The sequence below is a fragment of the Hemibagrus wyckioides genome, linkage group LG06 (assembly GCF_019097595.1).
Source record: "Hemibagrus wyckioides isolate EC202008001 linkage group LG06, SWU_Hwy_1.0, whole genome shotgun sequence".
Taxonomy (NCBI): Eukaryota; Metazoa; Chordata; class Actinopteri; order Siluriformes; family Bagridae; genus Hemibagrus; species Hemibagrus wyckioides.
The window spans coordinates 35,196,857-35,219,033 of NC_080715.1; the positions used below are offsets into that span (position 1 = coordinate 35,196,857).

General features: G+C 40.2%; 1 protein-coding gene across 4 annotated transcripts in view; it reads right to left on the reverse strand.

The window, feature by feature from the left end:
* LOC131355265 (rho-associated protein kinase 2-like) overlaps positions 1-22,177 on the reverse strand; it is a 51,756-nt gene that overhangs the window by 15,923 nt on the left and 13,656 nt on the right. For all 4 annotated transcript variants that reach the window (XR_009204844.1, XM_058393603.1, XM_058393602.1 and 1 more), the window contains exons 6-19: positions 20,130-20,274; positions 19,656-19,794; positions 16,721-16,812; positions 14,754-14,913; positions 13,826-13,916; positions 11,608-11,696; positions 11,179-11,227; positions 10,019-10,154; positions 9,708-9,799; positions 8,725-8,971; positions 5,843-5,949; positions 5,235-5,394; positions 1,263-1,423; positions 411-595 (exon numbers count right to left, since the gene is read on the reverse strand). Coding sequence is in view for 3 of the 4 variants with exons in the window: in XM_058393603.1 (XP_058249586.1) it covers positions 411-595; positions 1,263-1,423; positions 5,235-5,394; positions 5,843-5,949; positions 8,725-8,971; positions 9,708-9,799; positions 10,019-10,154; positions 11,179-11,227; positions 11,608-11,696; positions 13,826-13,916; positions 14,754-14,913; positions 16,721-16,812; positions 19,656-19,794; positions 20,130-20,274 (1,853 nt within the window). In the remaining variant the exon portion in view is untranslated. The remainder of the gene's footprint in view (positions 1-410; positions 596-1,262; positions 1,424-5,234; positions 5,395-5,842; positions 5,950-8,724; positions 8,972-9,707; positions 9,800-10,018; positions 10,155-11,178; positions 11,228-11,607; positions 11,697-13,825; positions 13,917-14,753; positions 14,914-16,720; positions 16,813-19,655; positions 19,795-20,129; positions 20,275-22,177) is intronic.

Genomic DNA, 22,177 nt, shown 5'->3' on the forward strand with positions numbered 1-22,177 from the left:
ATTAACTTCTGTGTACACATTCATCCATGGCTGAATGGCATGATTATGAATCATGTGATTCTGTGTCCAAGTTAAGATGAAGCATCCATTAGATTTAGTGTTTTATAAATCTCCTGGTTTATGATGATAATAGAGATAAGACACTAAAGATATCGTGACTAAATCTGAGCATTTCTCATATAACATCATTAAATTTGATGATGGGATAATAATGAAGCTTGAAGCTTTGGAAACTGATCTGCTGATCTGCTGCCGTGATTAAAGCAGAGGTCAATACATGCTAACATGAGACAGGTCAGGTGTGACATCAGTAACATGTCTCTTGTCATTTGTGTTTCTGCTTCTATCCCATTTCTGATGCCAGCACATGAAAAGCTATGTTGGGTCTACACACACACATACACACACACCTGCGTAGCTCCTGGTTCTGTTTCTCCATGCTGAGTTTGAGCTCCAGCAGGTGGTTGAGTTCTTGTTTGAGTTGTTTTTCAGAGGTGCGTAACTTGCTGACTTCTTGATTCTGAGCCTTCAGATCAGCTTGAGACAGATTCCGCCGCTGCATTTCCTGCTCCACTCTCACAGACAGCAAATCCACCTGTACCCCCCCCCATACACACACATGCACACACACACACATTAAGACTATTTGACATGAGGATGCTGTATATCAGTGAACACTGATTCCTCTGTCACTTTGCAATAACATTACATTACTACTAAACTCTTCCAACCAGGTAAAGTAAACAGACTGAGTGCTCACATCATCCAAAAAAAACACACATTACTCAAAATGACTAGTGCCATAGTGACATGTTTTTGTTTGATTTGTTTTCGCAACTTAGAATGAATTGCTCAACTTTAATATTTTTATTGTCAAGCTAATGATAAATCTTACAAATTATTAGCCTTTGCATATATCATAACTGGCCATAACATATAAGTACACTGGAAATAATCTGATTACAGTCAACATATTACAGTCAAACAGACAGACAGTCAGACAGACAGACAGACAGTCAGACAGACAGAGAGATAGACAGTCACACAGACAGACAGTCATACAGACAGATAGACAGACAGTCAGACAAACAGTCAGATAGACAGACAGTCAGTCAGACAGACAGAGAGTCAGTCAGATAGACAGATAGTTAGACAGACAGTCAGTCAGACAGACAGACAGACAGACAGACAGGCATTCAGACAGATAGATAGATAGACGGACAGACAGACAGAGAGTCAGACAGACAGACAGACGGACAGACCTCCTCCGTGAGCTTGTTCTTGTGTGAGCGCAGCTCGTGGAGCTCGTGCTGTGCCTGCTTATAATCACAGTCCAGGGCTGAGTGATGTTTCTCCAGCTGCATCAGCTTACTCTCTAGCTGCTGTTTAGCCGAGCGTTCGTCCTGTAGCTTACGCTCCATGTCTGACACACACATACACACATTATTGTACCTTTAAAACGCACCAACACCCATCACACTGCACGTCGTACACTTACTGCTCTACAGTTTATTCAAGGATTTCAATCACATGCCTCCACATACATATGATTTCTAATGTTTTCTCATTCACTTTTATTCATCATTGTAAGTGTAGTGTGTCTGAGGTAAAATACTACACCAGCATCCAGTGACTGGGAAATACAGAGAGAGATTCTCCTTTTTTTGTCCTATGTATTGTATCCTAAAGCATCTACATCTGTTATAACGTGTATTGAATTATATAGAAGGAGCATAACTGTCTTTTTTAATAAATTAAAAAAATTTAATTAAAATTAAAAGCTATTCAAAAATTTATTTGATTTAATTTATTTTGCTCTGATTTAATTTATTTTGCAATTTATTTTGCTCTGAATTTTCAAAATACAGATAAATTAGTGTGATAATGTCATATCTCGTGTGATTCATGTGGAATTTATTTTTTTATAGCTTTTAATTTTAATTAAATTTTTAAAATTCATTCATTCATTCATTCATTTATTTATTTATTCATTCATTTATTCATTTATTCATTTATTCATTTATTTTATTTATTTATTTTTCTATTTTTTTACACCACAAATGTAAAACATTATTAAATATTTGGAAGTAATCACAACCTCTGCAGCCACAAACCACATTAAAAGAAAAAATATTAATACACGGTTAATTTATATTGAATAAAAAAAATTAAATAAATAAATGTCAATACCTAGTAATGTCATCTTTGGCAGAAATGACAGGCAGCAAATGCTTTTTGTAGCCAAATAGAAATATTTCTGTTCTTGTTTAAGGAATTTTTTCAACCACACGTCCTTCTAGACTGCCTCTAGTCCTGCAATATCCTCAGGCCATCTTGTATGCACACCATTTAAGATTTACCCACATATACTGTATTTAATAATGTTCATGACCCAAAGAAAATACAGGAATGAGTAGGAATGAGTATGATCCAAGAGAAATGATCCAAGCCAAAACCTGTGGAGATATTTGTGTTTCTTATCTCAGCATCCGAGTCATCCGCTAGCTGTCTGAGCTCAACTATGGAGTATGAAAGTCTTGTATTAAACTTAAGATGTCACTTCAGTGTTTGAAATAAATCTAAATGCTGCTATATCCTGAGGCAAAGCTCAGGATAATGTGACGTGACATCCTAGCTAGATAGCTAATAATGTAGCTGTAGGAGTCAGTTAGCCAATATACAGTATCTCACAAAAGTGAGTACACCCCTCACATTTTTGTAAATATTTTATTATATCTTTTCATGTGACAACACTGAAGAACTGACACTCTGCTAAAACATAAAGTAGTGAGTGTACAGCCTGTATAACAGTGTAAATTTGCTGTCCCCTCAAAATAACTCAACACACAGCCATTAATGTCTAAACCGTTTGCAACAAAAGTGAGTACACCCCTAAGTGGAAATGTCCAAATTGGGCCCAAAGTGTCAATATTTTGTGTGACCACCACATGGAGGTCACCAGAGCTTCACAGGTTGCCACTGGAGTCCTCTTCCACTCCTCCATGATGACATCACAGAGCTGGTGGATGTTAGAGACCTTGCACTCCCCCACCTTCTGTTTGAGGATGCCCCACAGATGCTCAATAGGGTTTAGGTCTGGAGACATGCTTGGCCAGTCCATCACCTTTACCCTCAGCTTCTTTAGCAAGGCAGTGGTAGTCTTGGAGGTGTGTTTGGGGTTGTTATCATGTTGGAATACTGCCCTGCGGCCCAGTCTCCGAAGGGAGGGGATCATGCTCTGCTTTAGTATGTCACAGTACATGTTGGCATTCATGGTCCCTCAATGAACTGTAGCTCCCCAGTGCCGGCAGCACTCATGCAGGCCCAGACCATGACACTCCCACCACCATATTTGACTGTAGGCAAGGCACACTTATCTTTGTACTCCTCACCTGGTTGCCACCACACACGCTTGACACCATATGAACCAAATAAATTTATCTTGGTCTCATCAGACCACAGGTCATGGTTCCAGTAATCCATGTCCTTAGTCTGCTTGTCTTCAGCAAACTGTATGCGGGCTTTCTTGTGCATCATCTTTAGTAGAGGCTTCCGGGACGACAGCCATGCAGACCAATTTGATGCAGTGTGCGGCGTGTGGTCTGAGCACTGACAGGCTGACCCCCCACCCCTTCAACCTCTGCAGTAATGCTGCCATCACTCATACGTCTATTTCCCAAAGACAACCTTTGAATATGACGCTGAGCATCTGCACTCAACTTCTTTGGTGGACCATGGCGAGGCCTGTTCTGAGTGGAACCTGTCCTGTAAAACCGCTGTATGGTCTTGCCCACCATGCTGCAGCTCAGTTTCAGGGTCTTGGCAATCTTCTTATAGCCTAGGCCATCTTTATGTACAGCAACAATTCTTTTTTTCAGATCCTCAGACAGTTCTGATGCCATGAGGTGCCATTTTGAACTTCCAGTGACCAGTATGAGAGAGTGAGAGAGCAATAACACCAAATTTAACACACCTGCTCCTCATTCACACCTGAGACCTTGTAACACTAACAAGTCACATGACACTGGAGAGGGTAAATGGCTAATTGGGCCCAGTTTGGACATTTCCACTTAGGGGTGTAGTCACTTTTGTTGCCAATGGTTTATACATTAATGGCTGTGTGTTGAGTTATTTTGAGGGGACAGCAAATTTACACTGTCACATGAAAAGTTATAATAAAATATTTACAAAAATGTGAGGGGTGTACTCACTTTTGTGAGATACTCTATATCAGTGGCCTTCTCTGCTGGCCTAACCAGCAGTTATCTGAATCACTAACTTGCATTTTAATATATTTAATATATTTTTCCATGAATGTGCATTAAATTATTCCCAATAGTCTATTCTCTACATTTCATAGCTTTTCTCTTGGTTCCACTGCTTCCAGTAGTGTATATTTATGATAAGAGTATTTATCCAATCATATTTCAGCCAGTGGCTGACATTATGTGTTTCCAGAGTGAAAATCTGCCTTAAGGCCTTCAGAATCAATAGTGCAGGCGCCCGTAGCTTAAAATAAGTGGCAATGAAATTGTTACATTAACCAATCAGATTTCGAGCTGGTGTCACTGGGGCCATCTAGCAGGCATATGATTATGTCAGTGATTTCCCGTCCTATGATTGGATAATTGGAGTAGTCAGAGGCAGCGACCCGCCCATATACATTGTTTCTATATTCTCTGCGCCTCATTTCGGATGCTGCGTCCTCTCGAGAATGTCTTTATTGAGAAAAGTAACCGTAATAAAATGGACTATTCCTTGTGAGGTGTGAAATACTTTAGCCTAATTTCTTTTTTATTTTGCTATTTAACAGTTGATTAGTATCTATTGCCATGGCGTCCAGGGGAGATTCTAGAATTTTCATTTAAGGGGGGCTCAGCCCCCAGTAAGGATACGGGTATAATAGTAAAAAATAAATAAATAAATAAAATAAAGTTTTGACTAACAGGGTAGGATGGTAAACTTATTGCAGCATTTCACTGTATTGCCTAGATGTGTATAACATATACATATATATGTATATATATATATATATATATATATATATATATATATATATATATAGTGATGATAATGGAGGGGCTGTTTATTTCAGCATGCACCTATGGAACATTTTCTGTTTATTAATAAATTTGAAAAGACTCAAGTAGATTATGAGGTTCACATGGTTTCTTGAACACTCAAGTGGATTTTTATAACAGTGCATTTATGTGAAAGTGTTGTGTTTTCTTTACCTCTCAGCACTTCAGACTTGGCTTCTTCGATGGACTCGTTGAGTTTGCTGTGGTCAGCAAGTCGGGTTTTGGCAGCATTGTGCTCCTCTACCTCTTGCTCTAATCGCTGCTGAACAGATTTGAGCTTGAAGGTAAAGTCAATCTCTTGCTGACTCCTGACCTGTATACAGAGAACACACACACACACACCCCACACACACACACAGAGTAAATATACACAGGGCAGCCTGATTATCTCTACAACACCTTAATGTAGATGTACACACACACACACACACACAGAGTACACATACACAGAGCAGCCTGATTATCTCTACAACACCTTAATGTAGATGTACACATACACACACACATACACACAGAGTACATATACACAGAGCAGCCTGATTATCTCTACAACACCTTAATGTAGATGTACACATACACACACACACATACACACAGAGTACATATACACAGAGCAGCCTGATTATCTCTACAACACCTTAATGTAGATGTACACACACACACACACACATACACACAGAGTACATATACACAGAGCAGCCTGATTATGTCTACAACACCTTAATGTAGATGTACACACACACACACACACACACACACACCTTCTCCAAGTCAATCAGTTCCTCCTGTAGCTGTCTCTTCTCTCCCTCAGCCTTAGAGAGCAAGTTTTTCGTTTGCTTCAGCTCTTCCTCCAGACCCGAGACGTGCACTGAAAGAGACAGAGAGAGAAAAACCTTTACTAGGTACGTGAAAAAATTCTCCAGCCTTTGAGACGTAACGTCAGATACCTGCCAGGACCAGGCACCCAAAATAGCAGTGTTTATTCTCCACATGAGACACTCCACCCAAACACAACAGCACTACACAGCACGGAGAAACAAGGGCCCAGTGTGTGTGTGTGTGTGTGTGTGTGTGTCACAGGCAGAGGAAAAGAGGAGGAACACATTACACACTCATTTCTACACACCAACCATAGCACACAGTTACAGCCGTGTGGTTTATTCTCATTCAACCTCCTCTGCATTTATACTCACAAATCCCTTTATTTTATCATCAATCTCATTTACCTTCTCACTTCCTTCTTCCTTTTCCCAAACTCAGTGTTTCTCACATATTCCTTCATTTTATCACTTTATGTAACTTCCTCTTTAATTTCCTTTCCAACTCTTACTCTTTTCCTACCTCTGTGCCCCTTTCTCATTCACTCACACTCTCTTACTCACTCACTTACCCACTCACTCTCACACTCTCTCATTCACTCGCTCACTGACTCACATACTCACTCACTCACTCACTCTCACCCACCCACTCACTCTCTCACCCACCCACTCACTCTCTCACCCACCCACTCACTCTCTCACCCACTCACTCACTCTCTCACCCACCCACTCACTCACTCTCTCACTCACTCTCTCACCCACCCACTCACTCACTCTCTCACTCACCCACTCACTCTCTCACCCACCCACTCACTCTCTCACCCACCCACTCACTCTCTCACCCACTCACTCACTCTCTCACCCACTCACTCTCTCACCCACCCACTCACTCACTCTCTCACTCACCCACTCACTCTCTCACCCACCCACTCACTCTCTCACCCACTCACTCTCTCACCCACTCACTCACTCTCTCACCCACCCACTCACTCACTCACTCACTCTCTCTCTCACTCACTCTCTCACTCACCAACTCACTCTCTCACTCACCCACTCACTCTCTCACTCTCTCTCTCACTCTCTCACTCACTCACTCTCTCACCCACTCACTCACTCTCTCACCCACTCACTCTCTCACTCACTCACTCTCTCTCTCACTCACTCACTCTCTCACTCACTCACTCACTCACTCACTCACTCTCTCTCTCACTCACTCACTCACTCACTCACTCTCTCACTCACCCACCCTCTCACTCACTCTCTCACCCACTCTCTCACCCACCCACTCACTCACTCTCTCACTCACTCTCTCACCCACCCACTCACTCACTCTCTCACCCACCCACTCACTCACTCTCTCACTCACCCACTCACTCTCTCACCCACCCACTCACTCTCTCACCCACTCACTCACTCTCTCACCCACTCACTCTCTCACCCACCCACTCACTCACTCTCTCACTCACCCACTCACTCTCTCACCCACCCACTCACTCTCTCACCCACTCACTCTCTCACCCACTCACTCACTCTCTCACCCACCCACTCACTCACTCACTCTCTCACTCACTCTCTCACTCACCAACTCACTCTCTCACTCACCCACTCACTCTCTCACTCTCTCACTCACTCTCTCACTCTCTCACTCTCTCACTCTCTCTCTCACTCTCTCACTCACTCACTCTCTCACCCACTCACTCACTCACTCACTCTCTCACCCACTCACTCTCTCACTCTCTCACTCACTCTCTCACTCTCTCACTCTCTCTCTCACTCTCTCACTCACTCACTCTCTCACCCACTCACTCACTCACTCACTCTCTCACCCACTCACTCTCTCACCCACTCACTCACTCACTCACTGACTCACTCTCTCACTCACTCACTCTCTCTCTCTCTCACTCACTCACTCTCTCACTCACTCACTCACTCTCTCTCTCTCTCTCTCACTCACTCACTCACTCTCTCACTCACCCACCCTCTCACTCACTCTCTCACCCACTCTCTCACCCACCCACTCACTCACTCTCTCACTCACCCACTCACTCTCTCACTCACCCACTCACTCTCTCACTCTCTCTCTCACTCTCTCTCTCACTCTCTCTCTCACTCACTCACTCTCTCTCTCTCTCTCTCTCTCACTCACTCACCCACCCTCTCACTCACTCTCTCACCCACTCACTCTCTCACTCACTCTCTCACCCACTCACTCTCTCACTCACTCACCCACTCACCCTCTCACTCACTCACTCACTCACTCACTCACTCTCTCACCCACTCACTCTCTCACCCACTCACTGTTTCACTCACTCACTGACTCACTCTCTCTCACTCACTCACTCACTGACTCACTCTCTCTCATTTACTCACTCACTCTCACACTCTCTTACTCACCCACTGACTCACTCTCTCACTCACTCACTCAATCACTCACTCACTCCATGCTTCAATCCTTCGTCTCTCCTCCCACTCTTTTTACTCCTTCACACTCCCTCATTCCACACTTAATCATTCAGTTTCTCCTCTTTCATGTAAACAAAAATTGTCTTAATCCCTGATTAATCCTCCATATCAACCTCACCTACACCTCATCCTCACTGCCTCCTTTACTGAAAACTTCCTTTCTCATTCCTTCACTGCCTTCTATACCTCCTTTTCCTCCCTTTCTCACACCCCTCAATCATTTCCTCCTGAATACACATGCCATTAAGTGTAGAACAGCCCAGAAATCCCCTTTCTTTCCTCACTACCTCATGACCACAATCCCTAGCTTGCTTACTCATCCTCTCCCTTACAGTCTCTTTAATGATTTATTCTTTTTTCACCTTGTAGATCAGTGATTGTCTCAGAGCTGAGACTGCGCTCCCTCTTCTCACTCTCTAGTGCACTCTGTAGGCTGAAGTTGTCCTGCTCCAGGCCGAGGCGGCTGCCCTCCAGCTGGGCCAGTCGCTCCTGCAGCTCCCTGAGTAAAAGCTCCAGCTGCTGTGCTTGTCTTGCGGCCTCGGCCTGAGCTTTCTTCACTCGGCCTGACTCCTCCACCTCGGCCTGCAGCTTAGCGCTCACCTCCTCCAGCTACAGGGGAAGAGAGAAAAAAAGTGAAGGAGAGAAGGGCGGAAAGCAGAGAGCATAAGTAACCCTATATTTTATATTAAGTGGAGAGCAATTTGAAAAATAATTGATTTTTTTAATCTGAAATATTTTTATTGCTTAAAATGTGAAGGAATATGAGCTACAGGTATGCTTCTGTTCTACTAGCATGTTTTACATAATAACCAAGGTACACCAACAAAAACCCCTGGAAAACCTCAGTGATCAAAATTAAAGAACAGTAATCAGTGTAACACAAAAGAAGATTACAGCTAAAATTGAGGGTTACAGCTGACAAAAATTTGTAGAAAATGTATAAAGTCTTGCTGTATAAAAGCTCCATCTCCTGCTGCAGAAAATATCCCCAAACTATTCAGAACGACATTTAGAGCGAGTGCATTAATAAGGACTTGTAATTTTCCTTGCAGCTGGAACTACCCTCAGAGCTGCATTTATAAAAATTGTTTCAGAAAGTCAGTATCAAGAATTAAACAGCGTTATTTTATAAACTGGTGTAATAAATACAATTTTTGGAAATGGCATGCTAACAGATTTCAGATGACCCTTACATCAGCACAGACCATTAGACCATGATTTCCAACCCATCCAATTCAGCATCAAGTTACACTTCCATCATCACACAGACAATACAACACAGAGCCTTCTGTGTGCTAATAATAGATGATGTTTGTTCCTGGGGAATCTTTCAGCACACACTGACCTGTCTCTCTAGATGGATATTTTTCTCATTGGAGATCTGTGAGTTAAGGCTCTTCTTCTTCAGTTCAGCCAGCTGATCTTTCAAGTTGCTCACTGCAAAACACACAGAGTATTAGAGCTAATTCTGTAGAAATAACCGCTAGCGAGTGGACATCAGCTAATATTATTCTCATCATGAAGAGGAGCAAGCAAGTGGCTGATTGACCAGAACAGCTGGCTTTGTGTTTAGTGTTTAATTCTCATGTGACAGTAATGGTCTTTAAATTATAGTCAACAGAAGAAGGTCAGTGTGTTGATTAAATCCTTTCTCACCTTCGTTTTCTAAGCTGCGTTTTCGTTCTGTCTCGATTTCAGCCTTCCTCAGGCTCTCAGTGTTCTGGTGCTGCAGCAGGGCTTTCTCTCTCTCCAGTTTCCTCAGAGAATCCTCAGCAGTGTTCCTCGCACTCATCTACACAAAAAAAAGATTTAATTACTTCCAAACTTTATTAAATACACAACAGATCGTTTAAACGTGGATAAAAACACCACAGTTGAGCCCAAATCTAATCTGCTTTCACTGATGGCTGCATTTATGGCACTTAGAATATAGTTATAAACTGAGAGCTTGTAGCATTCCTCAGTAAGGAGCTGACATTCCTCACTCAGCTGACACTTCCTGGTCATGAGAGAGCACTAAAATCCACCCCACCACCACCACCTCCTCCACCATCACACAGATTTATCCATGACCTTGTGCTGCACAGTAATTACTGGGTTCAATATATGAGTTATGAAAAAGCATAAATATTAATTTAAAACAGTAAATACACACTTATTGACATTTTGATCCAACTGAGTCTTCAAATTTTTTTTACTTGTTATAAAGCATAACCGCTTCTGCCTTCTATAACTACTGTTTTATTACTTTAAATGTTATTGCAGATGATTATAGCTGCACTCCTGTAGGATTAATCTCTGTACTTTAGATAAGCATGATGCAGCAAATCAAAAGTTTGACTAAAATCAGGAATAAAACACTTCAGGACATGCTGTTAAAGAAAAATAATCCATTTCAGGATGATACTGACGTCGTACTACATTACACCTTTTGTATGTAAACGTTTCACTCCTTATATTTTTTATCCATTTTTATGTGTGAAACGTCCACAAATCATGTTGGTAAATAAACTCGGAGATTCAGCAGTAGTGTCTTAATGGTTAAGCCTCTGGGTTACTGGTCAGATGGTAGCTAAGCTGCTAGTGTTGAGCTTTTAACCTCTCTGCTCCAGGTCCAGTACCATCAGCTCCATTAATGGTTCCTCACAAAAAATCTTCACCAAACACTTGATTTTGTTGTATGATAATTGCTTAAACTGAAGAAACTACTCTAGTTAGAGATTTTACTGCTTTTCTGTAGTAAAGGTCATAGTGTGAGTAAGTCGTGGTTGTGTTTACAATTCTTTAGCTGTATAATGGTTTGAGCATCACCTTACCTCCTCCTCAAGCTCCTTGGACAGCTTATCTAGTCGCTCGTTTGCATTTCTGTTAAAAAATAAAATGTAAAAATCAAAGACAAACAGTATCAGCGGATCATTTTAAGGTTTCATTTATTTAGAAGGCTCCTCTCAAGGTTTCTTCCTCAAATCCTTTTTTTTTTTTTGAGACTGTCGCCTCAGCCTTGCTCATTAGGGATAAACATTAGGGATAATTAGCAATTTAAATAAAGTTGATCAATTTTATTTATATTCTATGTTTCTATTCTTCTGTAAAGCTGCTTTGAGACTATTTCCATTGTTAAAAGTGCTATAAAAATAAATTGAATTGAAATTAAGAGAGAGAGAGAGAGAGAGAGAGAGAGAGAAGTAGAAGAATGAAATTTAATGGAGGAATTGATCTGTTTGTGTGTGTGTGTGTGTGTGTACCTGCATTTGCTTTCCAGTTCATCCTTAGCTTGCTTCTCATGTTTGTACTTTTCTTCTATCTTAATCAGCTTCTTTTGCACGTCATCGGCCTAAAGAGCAGCAGAAAGGGAGTAGAAACAAACAGATGGAATGAGAATGATAAATGAAAGGAAGTGTCAGGTGGCAGATCCGGACGTGAATGCAGATCCGTGTTGGTGTTGACGTGACAGTAATATGCTTTACTTTTTAATAAACAATTCTAAATAAGGATCAGAAACCAAGTCATCTGGTTACAGATGCAATACACTACACAGCCTAAAATTTGTGGACCATCACATCCAAATGTTCTTTATGAAAGTCCTGTTCCAGATTTATTCCTTCTATGCGCTTATAATAAGCTCCACTTTTCTTTTCTGGAAGGTTTTCCACTAGATGTTAGAATGTGGCTTGTGGGGATTCATTCAGCTACAAGAACATTAGAGATCAGACTCTGATTTTGGGATGTTTAGGAGCATTAGTGAGATCAGACTCTGATGCTGAGGAGCATTAGTGAGATCAGACTCTGATTTTGGGATGTTCAGGAGCATTAGTGAGATCAGACTCTGATTTTGGGATGTTCAGGAGCATTAGTGAGATCAGACTCTGATGTTGAGGAGCATTAGTGAGATCAGACTCTGATGTTGAGGAGCATTAGTGAGATCAGACTCTGATTTTGGGATGTTCAGGAGCATTAGTGAGATCAGACTCTGATGTTGAGGAGCATTAGTGAGATCAGACTCTGATGTTGAGGAGCATTAGTGAGATCAGACTCTGATGTTGAGGAGCATTAGTGAGATCAGACTCTGATGTTGAGGAGCATTAGTGAGATCAGACTCTGATGTTGAGGAGCATTAGTGAGATCAGACTCTGATGTTGAGGAGCATTAGTGAGATCAGACTCTGATGTTGAGGAGCATTAGTGAGATCAGACTCTGATGTTGAGGAGCATTAGTGAGATCAGACTCTGATGTTGAGGAGCATTAGTGAGATCAGACTCTGATGTTGAGGAGCATTAGTGAGATCAGACTCTGATGTTGAGGAGCATTAGTGAGATCAGACTCTGATGTTGAGGAGCATTAGTGAGATCAGACTCTGATGTTGAGGAGCATTAGTTAATAGTGATAGTAATAATTAATAGTGATGTTGGGATGTTGAGGAGACTCCAGTTCCAGTTCATCCCAAAGTCAGGGCTCTGTGCAGGACACTCCAGATCTTCATGTCTTTATGGATCTGCTTTGTGCACAGGGACATTGTCATGCTGGAGCAGGGTTTGGGCCTTTTAGTTTCAGTGAAGTGAAATTTTAATGCTACAGTTTGGGGAATAAACACATAGAGGTGTGATGGTCAGGTGTCCACCAACATCTGGCCGTATAGTGTACGCATGGAAAGTTAAAAACAGATTAATAAATTAGTGAATAATAATTAAAATCAAGCTCGAGGGTAAAAAGTGCCATCAAGCTCGAGGGTAAAAAGTTTAAAAGTTTCAATATTCAGGATTTTAGGAAATGCTCCCAGAAGACAGAGCTGTAGTGTTAAAAATGTCCTAGGCATATAAGAAAAAAAACAAGCTATAACACACATTAACATTTGGCTTCCATTAAAGTCATTTAGAATGCTATTATTTAAATGAATGCTATTACTGCACATGAAATTCCTTTACACCATCACATAATAACCCTGTAGCCCCAAGGCCAGAGTCCATCTTGGTCAGTTCACTAAATGTACTAAATGCTGTACATTTCTCGGTTAACCTCCACAAAATGTATAAACGTAAGTGCTAAACTTGTTAACGTATTAGTTATTTCATAAAGTAAATAAACACAATTCTGGTTGATTTAAGGGTTACTTGAAACTCATGACATCAAATACAAATTAAGAGTCCAGAATCAACAGCAATATTTATTCTGGGAAAGTTGCATGTGTTTATCGTTGAGTTAAGAAACAATTAAACAGGAATTTCTGTTGCCCATTGCTCAGATTATTGCAAAGTATCAGCATGATGTTCACACCTTTTTTTTTGCACCTGAAGCCTTTAAGACCAAAAAACATCAGGGATAGAAAATGCAGAAATGTCACTCACTCGTGCGATATCTATAAATAAATCTTTAAAATAAATGTAGTATTTTATAACCTTGTTTTGTTTTGTCACATCCACACATCCAGCATATAAGTATAATAATTACAGACACACACACACACACCTCAGATCTCTCGGAATGGTCGTCCTTTTCTAGCAAAGCATCAATACAGATGTCAGCTTCATCTCCATCTTTTTCTTTTTTTCTCATCAACCTGAGAGAAATCAGAAGTGATGAGTGGGTGAGATGGAGAAAAGACAGAGAGATTGTATGTGAATGAATGCAGTAGTCATTTTTTTTAGCTAACTTCCTTCAAACACAAACAGTCCACTTCCTGTCTGCTGCCTCAATCACTTTTCTAATACAAGAGCTCACTGGTCCTGTGTGTGTATGTAGACATTTGAGAGCAGACTTTTCAGCAGCGTATAAGAAGCACAAGCTCAAGCCAGCTTCATGCCAGTCGGAGTAAACTGGAGGATATTAAACGAATATTTGTATTTTATGTAGTTTGGACATAGTGCATCTACGTCAGAAAGATTGTGTTGACAACCAGTGCAACAAAAATGTAAATGCAGCAAATAAGGAAAAAAAGACAGGTATAACTTTCTGCTGCTTAACAAAGGTCTATCTGAATAACTACAGCAGCTATGATGATGAGGAAACATCTGTTAGCTAAAGTGTTAGCCAATCAGGTGAGACTGTCATGTTTGTTTTGTTCATTCTAACTCACAGCAACAAGAAAGCACTTTTTTATACGCATGTTCATTTCTTTTCATCATCAAGTCACTTGGTCATTTATTTCTCCCTTAAATTTTTCCACAGAACTCAATCTGAGAGAACAGAATGAACCATAGTGTCAAAATATACTGGATTATTATATTTATTTATAGTATTCTTTTGGCTTTCTTTTTTAAAACATTGCAAATTAATATGTCATGTATGTCCTCACCTATGAATATATATATATATATATATATATATATATATATATATATATATATATATATATATATATATATATATATATACAGAGAGAGAGAGAGAGACTTACTGGTCCTCCCTGTAGTAGGTAAATCCAACAAAAGGTAGCTGGTTGCCTACAAAGGCACGAGGAGGTGGGAAAGTCTCCACGTCTCCTTTCTCTTCCTCGATATCATCAAAATTGCTCGTGTCAATGTCACTTCTCAACTCAGGCACCACTGGAGCCATGGCTGAGAGAGGGAGAGAGAGAGAGAGAGAGAGAGAGGGAGGGAGAAAATAAGATCAAAATGTACCCTTTTTCATAGGGGTGTGCGCATATGTGTGTGTGTGTGTGTGTGTTTCTGAAAGGCTCAGTGTGTGTTTCACACAAAGCAGACAGTGTAGTTAGCAGGAAGGAGTGGCGTCCGCCGCGGCCCCTGCTCCCTGTTCACCTATCTACAGTAGCACACGACTTGGCTCACACACTAACACACCTTCTCACTCTTTCTCCTACCCACACACACTGCACATTTTACAAGAAAACACACAAACCCAAACCCAAGTTCCATAGCTCTAGTCCTACTCTCTTTACACAGCAAGTGTATTTAAAGTATTTAAAAGAGTTACACACTTTCCCTCTAACTCTGGCCAATTTCAGGTTGGACTCGGCATTCTTCATTGGAGCTCTGAGACGAATGTAATATAAAAGGAATGGTGAAGGTAATGGAAGTTACACACAAAATTCTTTTCCAGAATCACATGCACTTATATTTTTATACTCATCTCAGTTCAGTGCAGTTTACAGGACGGTTGTGAAACAGTTGTGTGTCTCTGTTGTCACTGTGTGTTGAATGACACCAGGGGCTCCATGATGACATCATCACTTCATCACTTGAGAACTATCTACCTGATGTAGGTGTCTTTAATCTACACCACAAAATTAAACTATACATTTGGGGTAAGAGTAAAAATTGTGTACATGTTATATTTTTTTCCTTCCCTGTAATAAGAAGCCACTGCAGCTTGACTGGTTGAGGCTGAAAACAGAGCCAGAGGGAAGAAAGAAAATGAGGAGAAGTATAGAGTTCATGGGGGGGGGAGTGGAGGAGAAAGAGGAGGAGCAGAGTAGAGGAGAGAGATAAAGAGAGGGGAAAAAGGGTTAGACAAAGTGTAGTAGAGTAGTGTAGTATGAGAGAGAGAGAGAGAGAGAGAGAGAGAGAGAGAGAGAGAGAGAGTGAGGGGGTGGAAAAGAGAGATGAGGAGAAAGAGGGGAGGGTGGAGGAGAGAGATGAGGAGAAAGAGGAGAAGGAGAGGAGAGAGAGAGAGAGAGAGAGAGAGAGAGAGAGAGAGAGAGCAGAGGAGACAGAGCAAGAGAGAGAGCAAGAGAGAGAGAGAGAGAGAGTGAGAGAGAGAGAGAGAGTGGAGGAGACAGAGCAAGAGAGAAAGAAAGAAAGAAAGAAAGAAAGAAAGAAAGAAAGAAAGAAAGAAAGAAAGAAAGAAAGAAAGAAAGAAAGAAAGAAAGAAAGAAAGAAAGCAGAGGAGACAGAGCAAGAGAGAGAGAGAGGGAGAGAGAGAGAGAGAGAGAGAGAGAGAGAGGCCCCACAGCGGTGGTTTTGCATCACTCCTCTCATTAGAATCTCCACACAGGCCACAAGTTCCACCCAGAAAACGCATCCAAAAATGAACACTACACAAACTAACAACACAACAAGCAGTTGACACACTCCAACACTACACAGGACATGCAAGAAAGTGTCACGCAATATAACACAAAAAACTAAGTTTATAATAATCATTATCATTTTTTAAACAGATCAATGTAACACATGAATGATATCAGGATCCTCTCTCTGTCCCTGAACACTTGACTAGAAATAAACAGCTTCCTCCAGCCGACCGACTCACTGCAGAGTTAAACACACTGATATCAAAGTTCTTACAACTACATGAATAACAGCACTCCAGAGACATGAAAACTCATTCTAAATATATATAAAGCTGTATATTGTACAACTAAATAATTCATAAATCTTAGAAGTGGACAAACACAACGCTTACTGTCTCGTATGGTATCGAAGGTCCATTGGTCATTCTTGAAGAAGGGATGATGTTTGATTTCCTCCACTCCTGTCCGGCCAAGCCTCACCTCCCTGAACAAATCAAAGCACATATCAATACACATGTACACAGAGCCAAAACCAAACAAGACAACCCCTCACTCCCAAAACACACACACACACGGCTCCTACATGGACAGGTCTGTAGATCTGATTGTGTGCTTGTGACTAACATCCAGCTGCTAGAGAAAGTGAGCAACAAGCAATGCAAATACACACACACACACAGCTCCCCTCCCTAGCTCACTTGCACATGCTGAGGGGTTCTGCTGCCACGTGTGGTTCATTCTAGCTGAAGCCAGAAACCGAAAGGGAGGGCAATGGCACTGGTGTGTATATAAGTGTACATATATAAACACTACTCACAAAAAGTTAAGGATATTTGGCTTTTGGGTGAAATTTATGGAAAATGTAAAAAGCTCACACTACAGTGATATTATATCATGAAAATAGGGCAATTAAGTAGAATCATGCAATGGTGATTTCCTCATCTCAAACAATTTATTGAAACAAAATCCAACAACAGTGGTGGGTATACAACAACAAAAAATGTCAATGTCTCAGTAATTTGTCATGTGCCCTTGACCATCAATTACAGCTTGACAACGACGTCTCATGCGTTGGCGGCCATCATTTCTGCTGAACGTTAATCGACATTCATCAGAGAACAGCACTGAGGCCCACTGGTCCCTCGTCCAGTGCAAATGCTCCCTGGCCCGACGCCTGTGCCTGGTGGTGTGGTCAGGTACCATTGCAGGTCGTCTAGCACGCAGACCACGCTGATGTAAACAGTTTTGAATGGTCTGACGTGACACTTGGGTGCCTCTCACCTCCTTTAAATGTGCCTGGAGTTGAGTGGCATTCATCATCCGGTTCCACAGGGCACTGTTCACAATGAAGCGGTCATCAATGTGGGATGTGGCCAAAGGACGTCCACTTCTATACCCTTCTGTGACTCTTCCAGTCTCTCTGTATCTCTGTCGCAACCTGCTGATGACATGCTGTGACACTCTAAGCTCAGTGGCCACATCCCTCTGAGAACATCCTGTTTGAAGCCTCACAATGGCGAGGTACTGTTGATCAATTGTTAGGTGTGGTCTTGGTCTAATGATGTCAAAATGTGAACAGCATGATGAAGAGACTGTTTAAATACCAATTCTAATTCAACCAGAAAATTTATTGGTCGATTCATGGATCAAACACCAGTTGTGAATTTTGCCGTTAAGCACCTTGTTAGAGAACAGCAAGTTATGCAAAATGTACTGAAACACTGAACAGTTGGACATGTGCATTCAAAAGTGTAGAGAAGGTCAAATTAAGTTCACCTGTAAAGGTTATATGCATCCTGAAATTTCACCCGAAAGCCAAATATCCTTAATTGTTTGTGAGTAGTGTATATGTGTGTGTGTGTAGACCCAGCATAGCTTTTCATATGTGCTGGCATCAGAAATGGGATAGATGCAGAAACACGAAGGAGTGTGAGAGTGAATGAATGAGTGACTCACACCTTCACACGAGAAGGTTACTGATGTCACACCTGACCCGTCTCATGTTAGCATGAATTGACCACTGCTTTAATCACGGCAGCAGATCATGAGAGCCCTTTCCAAAGCTTCAACCTTCATTATAATCCTCAACACCATCATGACATTCGTTTTACAGAGCACTAACTATCTAATGATGTTACATGAGAAATGCTGAACATCACCAACAACAGATAAACATCACTGAGTCTTCTTTTTTAAAAAATTAAAAAAAAAAAAAAAGCAAATTGAAAAAAAATTATTTAAGCTAAACATGGTTGAACTTCAGTTGGAACTGGATTTGTAGGAATTGACCATTATGCCTGTTGTTTATTTTCTTCCATGGGTTTATCCTGCTGAATTTATACAAATATTCCATAACCTATAGCTATCTATACAGGAACCAAACAGGAACTAATGAGTAGTTCTTCATTAATACCTGGCTTACTGCTATTACTACAAAATATTAGTTAATTGCTCAGTAGATATGATTAATGCTTGCTGACTGACTAATAATTGCTAAAACTTGCTTAAACAAAGGATAGTAAAGTGTACGCTTCCTTCTTGTTGGGGTTTTACTATCATCTTTTTCTTTTTTTTACCCTGGAAAGATAGACATAGTGCACCTTTAAATGCAAAAATGGTGCAGAATGAACATTATTTGCATGTTGCATTATTTGCAAATTTACCACCTCAGTGAGATATTACTAATATAATATACAGTTACCACATCAAATATCTCAGTGTCTAAAATGTAAATGTTTACGTGATATATTAATGTCCACACAAAGAAGTGTAGTTTTTTTTTTATTTTAACTAAAGACCTAAAGAGAGAAATAGACCAGAAAACCCAAGTGCTGATCTTCAGGAATTAATGATGATCTGGAAGAGTATTATGCAGTAAATATATATTAAATTATCAATTAATTATGTCACTTTTTTAATTATGGAAATTATTTACAACACATTTGAAGGTATTTTAATGTAGAATATTTGTTTCTCTTTGCTACATCACAACCTTATATTTTTTTAGGTTATTGTCTGTTTCTCATTGATTTTAGGAGAAGTGTAAGACTCAGTAATTACTAATTATTTAACTCATCTAAAAGTACTTAATTATCTATTGAGTAATTATCTAGAATCCCACAGTAGTTAATAATAGTGACCTATAACGGTGTTAATGAAAAACGACACATTCGTTCTGGTTCAGTTCTGTGTTAATCAAATCCGTGTTATGAAGTGTTATGCATGAATTTGGAAAATTTCCAAAAACCTGTCAGTGGAATCCTTGACTCTTTGTCTTTTTCTTGGTGTAAATGCAGAATGAGAGACAAAATCATCCCTCTCTCTCACCTGTCAGTCAAAAAGGCACAGATAAGGTCTTTGGCCTCTTTAGACATTTCCATATCATCTGGGAAATTCAGACTGTTTTTGTGATTCATGATCTTTCCATAAGTTCCCACCAGTGACTCGGCATAAAACGGAGTTTCACCTGCAGCAAAACAAAACAACATTCATGAAGAGAAGAAGAGAGGAGGGGAGGGGAGGGGAGGGGAGGGGAGGGGAGAGGAGAGGAGAGGAGAGGAGAGGAGAGGAGAGAAGGGGGGGAGGAGAGGAGAGGAGAGGAGAGGAGAGAAGAGGGGGAGGAGAGGAGAGGAAAGGAGAGGAGAGGAGAGGAGAGGAGAGGAGAGGAGAGGAGAGGAGAGAAGGGGAGAGGAGGGGAGGGGAGGGGAGGGGAGGGGAGGGGAGGGGAGAGGAGAGGAGAGGAGAGGAGAGGAGAGGAGAGGAGAGGAGAGGAGAGGAGAGGAGAGGAGAGGAGCTACTCACCAATCAGCAGCTCATAAAGAAACACCCCCACAGACCACCAGTCACACTCGCGTCCATAATGACCAGTTCCACCTTGTGACATCAGCACCTCTGGAGAAATGTAATCAGGAGTTCCTACAGCTGTGTCGCACCGAACCATCCCAGACTGGACACAGACACACACACACACACATACACAATTCAGTATAGTATACATATATACAGTATTTTAGATGACAGGAGATTCTTGTCAATTGCCTCATTTCTCACTTTATTGAGAAAAAGAGAAAATAACTCTTTAAATTATAAATGAAATATCTAAAATTTATGTTGAATTATGACACTCCTAAATGCATCTCAGTGCACACAAAACATTAAACCATCAATAGGATCAGCAAGAACAGCAGAAGATGAGACACACAAACTGACACAATACATAATTTGTGGTTTGTTATGTTTCTGTTGAACTCCACTGTATCACACATCCATGGTGCAAAACTGGACTAAAAACCCAGCAGCAAATATTCAAATCCACTGGTCATTAAATGTATTATTTTTATTACAGCTGTGTCAATGTTTCCTTTTTTATTCTGGCCAAACGCTTCCCCAAACACCCAGAAATGAGTTCCTGGCTACGACACCGTGCATGTAACAGACTGGAGACCAATCTGAGGAAAATGTTGCAGCCTTGTGCCCAGTTTTCATATAAAAATCAACAATTCAGAGTACATTTAATCTTCTTTCCACAAGATGGCAGAAAAGGGAAACCAAATAATTTTACTTTTATTTTATTCAAGCTTTGAATTTATTAAATTCTCCTGAAATGTACATTTTCAGAGACTGACATTTTAAATTTCAGATTTTCAAAAAAAATAAATCAACTATATATATACAGCTCTGGAAAAAAAAATTAGAGACCACTGCAAAATAATCAGTTTCTTATGTTTTTTTTCTGACAGGTTCATGTATTGGTGAGATGAACAGTTTTGTTTCATTTTTTGTGAACTGCTGACAATATTTCTAATATTCTAAATTCAAAATATAACTATTGTTATTTAGAGTGTATATTTAAAGGAAATGACAACACATCAAAATAACCCAAGATCATGCAGTATCTGCAGAGCTTTAATAACTCAAATAAAACTGCAAATAATTTGTAAACAAATTGTGTTAATGCTTTGGCTAAATAACATTAAGAAATCAGTATTTGGTGGAATAACCCCGATTTGCATGTGTTTTGGCTCCATGCTCTCCACCAGTCTTTCACATTGCTGTTGGGGAACTTTATACCACTCTTTTTGCAAAAAAGCAAACAGCGCAGCTTTGCTTGATGGTTTGTGACCATCCATCTTCCTCTTCATGACATTCCAGAGGTTTTCAATAGGGATGATATTAACTATATAATATAGTTATATAATATATAAGACTATGTTCAACATTTGTGTGCACACAAATTCAGATTTAATTTCATTCAGTGTCCAGATATAACTGTAACTAAATTTAGATTCAGCCAGTTAAATTCAGATTGCAAAATTCCGTATAAAAAATTTAACATCCGGGTTTCTCGGGTCGGCAAAGACACTGAACCTGGACTGAAATCTAAAATCTAACAACACTAAAAAATGATAAAGCAGTGCTGCATGTATTTTAATGTTTTCCTTTTCTATTTTATAGATCTTTAGAAGCAAAGTTAAAATAAAAAATTAAAAAGTTCCTGCTAAATTAAGATACTGCATTTATACTCGATTTCCTTATGGGTCTGAAGAATTTAAAATGATTTTATTTTGAGCCTTATAGAAGCATAGTTTTTTAATAGTTTTTGCTTTGCTTTAAGGTCTACAGTGTGTGTGATGATCTATTTTGCATGATCAAATATGTGAAGTTTTCTTAGTTAAATAAAATTATTTTAATATTTTGCACATCAAGTACAAAAACACACCCCAACTCTGTAACTTCATGTTAAAGGATGCAGCCATTCTTGTGTCTTTTCTGCTCACAATAAATAAAAACCTTCAGTTCTCACATATTTATTTTACTCTCAGTCACATCACTCTACATGGACCCCCAAA